The following is a 6,000-nucleotide window of genomic DNA, read 5'->3' as shown; positions in this document are numbered from 1 at the left end:
TCACTCTTGCTCTGCTACTTCCCCAGATACAATGAAGGGCCTCGGAACCAAAGTATTGGCTGTTTCCTGCATGAACATGCCTGCAGGGAACCTCCTCTCCCAGAGGAACGTGGCAGAAAGTGCAGGGAGTATTCCTCAGGTCCTCTTGATGTTTCCTCAGTACACAAGGCATTTAGACAGGTGGAACACACACTGGCACCATTAAGAATTGGACTCTGTTGAACCCACCCTTATCTGTTGAGACATTGGACTGACCTCCCCTCATCTTTGAACCAATGATCCCGACATTAGAAGGGAGAGGGTTAGAGGCACATGGACCAATATGGGCCAAGTGGGGTGAACTTGGATGGGCAACTTGGTCAGCATGAGTGAGTTGGGCTGAAAGCCTGTTTCCGTGCTGTATAACTCTATCTGCTGAGTCTTGCGTTAACATTGATATGAATTGTCCTCGTGTATAATTGTGCCCAGGGCCCACATCGCCACGGCTCACACCGTTGCAGGGCCCCACACACACATCATGGGGGGGGGGGGGGGCTACACACACCATGGGGCCCACACAGACAAGCTGCCTCCGGGCCCCAAACACACACACACACACTACTGGGCTCCACACACACCACTGACAGCTTTGTCGGAACTGACCACCCATTCTTTTGCTTATCGTTTATAAAAATGATCCATTTCCAACTCCAGGTCGTGGAAATGGTCCAAAGTTCACAACACATTCCCATGCAAAGCTCTTAGTGATACTTTGAAGCAGGAATCATTCTCCCATTGAGGCCCCTCTGAGGTCCGGGGTTGTCCACCTCGGTAAAGACCACCACTGTAGGTGGCCTTGAACACCCTACCAGCCATCTACTGAGCCTCGCCTTCATCAGGGACTGCCGTGGAACTGAAACATCTCCTGCCTTTCTGAGACTTCCACAATGACTATCACTAGCAGCACAACATGTTCCTTTTTGATTCAGTTTGAACAAAGTATTCAAAACTTACTCACTGTGCATTTGTTCAAAGTTAATTTCACAACCAGTATGCTAAACAAAGCCCATGTGTAATAAAATACCCTGCCATGGAACTTTATATTTCCATGTCATACACGTTCTGCTGTCTCACTCTGTTTTATTTGAAGAGATTTATACTATTTGCGGTCCATTGAAATGTGCCAGATACAACTATAAATGTCACATTTAGTGGTGGGTCAATAACATTCGGAATGGATGAGCCTGTTACAAGGAACTTTTACAGCAGTTGCTGAATGACTCTGTGTGCAGTAGGTCTCTTGATATTAGGCGCAAGGAAAAGGTTGGAGCAAATCATTCAGAAGGTTTGAAGGGATTTCAAGTCCAAGTTTTGCGAAATCAAGAGCTTGCTGGACTTACCAAAGATGGGTGTGGTATTGAAGGGGCAGTAGAAAGTGCAGGAGGAATTCAGTGGGTCAGGCAACATCTGTGAAGGGAATGGACAATTGACACCTCTGAAGAAGGGTCCTGATCTGAAATCTCCTGTCCATCTCCTCCCCAGATGCTTAACCTCATCCACTGATTCTCTCCAGGGCTTTGTGTTTTGCTCAAGATTCCAGCATCGGTGTGTCCATGGTATTGGCTAGTTTGTGGACAATGGTCTTGTGTTGGTGCCTTAAGTTGGAAATCCAGCCAGCAAGATGTTGGAGATTAAACCAGTAGGTAACCAATTCCCAACAACCCACTGGCTGGTCAAACCTGAAGACAAACCTGAGGACATTTTAAACACTGATCAAAAGGATTACCACTGCACAAAGCATGTCTGTGCAATTCATATTTGTGAGAAAGGTCCAGGTATATTCGATTATAACGACAACATCGACGACTGCATTGGTGCTACCTCCTGCACCCACACACAACTCACTGACTTCATCCGCTTCATCACTAACTTCCATCTGGCACTCAAATACACCTGGACCATTTCCGGCATTTCCCTACAATTTCTTGACCTCACTATCTCCATCGCAGGTGATAGACTACTGACCGACATCCACTATAAATCCACTGACTCCGATGGCTATCTGGACTACACTTCTTCCCACCCTGCTTCCTGTAAGGACTCCATCCGCTACTCCCAATTCCTCTGTCCAGGCCGCATCTGCACCTAGGATGAGGTGTTCCACACCAGGGCATCGGAGATGTCCTCACTCTTCTGGAAATGGGGGTTCCCCACTTCTACTATAGATGAGACCCTCACCAGGGTCTCTTCCATACCCCGTGACTCTGCTCTCACTCCCCATCCCCCCACTCGTAACAAGGGCAGAGTCCCCCTTGTCCTCACCTTCCACCCTACCAGCTGTCACATACAACAAATAATCCTCCGACATTTTCAACGTGATCCCACCACTTGCCACATCTTCCCATCTCCTCCCGTCTGCTTTCCGCAGAGACCGCTCCCTCCGTAACTCCCTGGTCAATTCGTCCCTTACCACCCGAACCACCCCCTCTCCAGGCACCTTCCCTTTCAACCGCAGGAAATGCTACACCTGTTGCTTTACCTCCCCCCTTGACTCCATTCAAGGACCCAAGCAGTCTTTACAGGAGCGGCAGAGGTTCACCTGCACCTCCTCCAACCTCATCTATTGCATCCACTGCTCTAGATGTCAGCTGCTCTATATCGGTGAGACCAAGCGTAGGCTTGGCGCTCGCTTCGCCGAACACCTCCGCTCGGTTCGCAATAACCAACCTGATCTCCCGGAGGCTCAGCACTTCAACTGCCCCTCCCATTCCGAATCCGACCTTTCTGTCCTGGGCCTCCTCCTTGGCCAGAGTGAGGACCACCGTAAATTGGAGGAACAGCACCTCATATTTCGCTTGGGCAGTTTGCACCCCAGCGGTATGAACATTGACTTCTCTAATTTCAGGTAGTCTCTACTTTCTCCTCCCCTTCTCAGCTCTCCCTCAGCCCACTGACTCCACCTCTTCCTATCTTCTTCCCACCACCCACCCTCACATCAGTCTGAAGAAGGGTTTTGACCCGAAATGTTGCCTATTTCCTTCGCCCCATTGATGCTGCCTCACCCGCTGAGTTTCTCCAGCATTTTTGTCTACCTGCGTTTATAACGAAGCTGCTTTTCTGACACAAGTCTTAGTTAAAAGTGGCTGTGCCTTGAACATATACAGGTTTGATCCCCAACATCTTACTATCTAGTCTCCCGACTTAAGCCCTGTTTAACACTAACTGAAATAGAAGACCATTGTCCACAAACCAGCCAATACCATGTCCAGTAAGGAACTGCAGATAGACACAAAATACTAGAGTAACTCAGTGGGACAGGCAGCATCTCTGCATAGGAATTGGGTGACATTTCAGCTCGAGACCCTTCTTCAGACTGAATAAGTCAGGTCTGAAGAAGGGTCTCAACCTGAAATGTTACCCATTCCTTCTATCCAGAGATGCTGCCTGTCCCGCTGTGTTATTCCAGCATTTTGTGTCTATCTTCGGTTTAAACCAGCATCTGCAGTTCCTTCCTACACAAGGAACTGCAGATGCTGGTTTTCAGTGAAGATAGACACAAAATGCTCAAGGAACTCATTGGGTCGGGCAGCGTCTCTGGAGAAAAAGGATAGGTGACGTTTCGGTCGGAACCTTTCTTCAGACTGGTGTTCAGTCTATCTTCAATACCATGTCCATTTTGACCTAGTGCTGCTGCTTCTTTCAGCTGGTTCCTTATCTCCCAACACTTGGACTTCAAAACCCTGGTTCAGGATCTCACGAACGATCCCCGAAACCTTCTCCAATCCAAAGTAGAGCAGGCAACTCCTACAATTCACCCCAAGGAACTCCAACCCATCACTGGTGGGACGCTTTCTTGCTATTATGTTCATTTCCTAAACTATCCACCTTAATGTATGGCCCACACCTCAGAAAATCCAGTTAATACTTACGATTCGGTTTGATCAACATAGTGGTAAAATTGTATATGTAGACAGATTTAAATTATAATAGCTTTGGCAAACTTATTAATAAATTCATGGATGTTCAACATGGTCTTTGTGGGCTCAATAAGACAAAGTATTGGTTCCTTTGCTAACTGTAGTAGAACGAGTTTGCACCACTTGCTCACCCACGTCGTTTCTTGATTCTAGGCTGAGCTGTGCATTGTCATTTTATATTTCAACGGGAAATCCATTCCTCATGGGGTGGCAAACAAAACTGAAACTAGTCTGAAGATACGCTGTTGAAAACAAATAATTGGCTTTTCAAACGGCAGAGATCGGAAGGTCTTGCACTGTACAGCCCACAAGTTTGCGATGGAAACCTCTCCCATCCATTCTCTCTCTACCCGACTTGGTTAATTATTTCTTTTGTATTATCTGTTCTTTCAAAAAAAAAACTTCTGTCATTTTGTAACCAGGACTTCTTATCTCTCGTGAGGTCACCTGACCAAGAGGGCCAATCAAATTTCTAGCCCGGACCTTTATTTCATTATTAGCCCCATCATGAGTTGGCTGGTGTAGTTTACGGCAGTACTGTCACACATTCAGATCAGAGTTCAGTAGCAAGCATATCATTTCTACTTTTCCAACTCTCTTGATTTTTTTTTAATTTGAAGATCATTTTAACTAGGCCAGAGGTGAAGCAGATTGGAGTGGATTTTCTTAAAGCAGTAATGTCTGATAGTCCTTCTTTGGCACTCTCTTGTAAGCCAACCCTTCCAGACACACGTAAGTACTTTTAAACATATTTGATCAGTTACACGCAATCATTAGAGAGAATGGTTAAATGAAGCACAGTGTGCTGGATTAGGCGGTTATAACTCTGTTAGAGTCAATTGAACCAAAGCCCTGTATTGGAGAGTATTTTACATTTAAACATACAAAAAATTATTACTAGCGTAACAGAGATTTGCAGCATTCAGTGGCAAATGCATAGAGATTAGCCACTGTGTGGAAATAATTATATTTTATACGGCCCGAAAATTTCTAAACAACTTGTAAGCATAAAATATTAAAATTTCTTACCTGGCAAAATGTAAACCATCTAATTGTAAAAGGGCTGGTTATTTCCAAATGTGAACCTTAATAAGAAACTATAAATGGTCGGTGGTAGAACGATCAAAAAAGTGAACCAGTTTCTGGGCCAACACATCATGTTATCTTAAAACGTATGGTTTTAGGCTGGTGGCATTTTAAATTATTGCAGTTCAAAGAGTCTGATTTACAGCATTCGCATGGTACAGAAATGTGGTCACTATTTCAGTTTAGTTTCCGCTTCACTTGTATAAAATTGCTGTAAAGGTTTTGATTAATAATGTTGATCTGTGTTATATTTTTGGCCGCATCCAATGGTGTCTTTATACAATTATAGTTATCATTAATACAGATAAATATAGAGGATGTTTTAGTAGTGGGAAGAAACCGAGCGTTTTTCAAATAAATGCTGCACCCTTTTAGAATCCTAGGGCACTTTGTATTTGTAAAATGGTAGAAGTTTGCTACTTGCTTGTTCTGATAACACGGGGAGCTTCACTGTGATAGCAGAGGGAAAAAACAATCAATAGAAAACATATATTCTGGAGAAAAAAATTAACAGTGTAGTACATTGTTAGAGAACTACTTGTTCAGCACCTAGAAATAACAAACTTTAAACAATGTTGTCAGAAAATTGCAAATACATTGTTTAATAAATGTTGTTACAAATGTATTCCTTCAAAAGAATTCTTCATAATATTTAGCAAATTATAAATAGGTTTCAGGTACTGGAGTTATAGAAATAAACCTAAAGGAAACAGTCTACAAGAGATCACCATAAGAAATCAGATTTTGACTAATGTAGTTTAGAAGCCAATAATAGTACCAATTATTTCACTGCAGAGATTATGGGTGTTTTGATGGAATGTTTGACTTTGTCTTTAAAATCTTTTGATTGTCTTTAAATTATTTCTACAATTTTGATTCGATACATTGTCATTTTTCAGAGCTTTCAGAGAATCAGATTCACTAAAATTCTTTAAAATGCAATGACATCGGCGAAGGT

The 6,000-nt window shown here is 43.6% G+C and overlaps 1 protein-coding gene across 1 annotated transcript in view; it reads left to right on the top strand.

The window, feature by feature from the left end:
• Positions 1-4,474: 4,474 nt before the first annotated feature.
• nr5a1 (nuclear receptor subfamily 5 group A member 1) overlaps positions 4,475-6,000 on the top strand; it is a 61,788-nt gene continuing 60,262 nt past the window's right edge. The window contains exon 1 of the mRNA XM_033048875.1: positions 4,475-4,688. Coding sequence (XP_032904766.1) covers positions 4,634-4,688 — 55 coding nt within the window. The 5' untranslated portion in view covers positions 4,475-4,633. The remainder of the gene's footprint in view (positions 4,689-6,000) is intronic.

The sequence above is a fragment of the Amblyraja radiata genome, chromosome 32 (assembly GCF_010909765.2).
Source record: "Amblyraja radiata isolate CabotCenter1 chromosome 32, sAmbRad1.1.pri, whole genome shotgun sequence".
Taxonomy (NCBI): domain Eukaryota; kingdom Metazoa; phylum Chordata; class Chondrichthyes; order Rajiformes; family Rajidae; genus Amblyraja; species Amblyraja radiata.
Note: the sequence above shows the minus strand (reverse complement) of the source record. Positions and strands in the feature narration are given on the sequence as shown.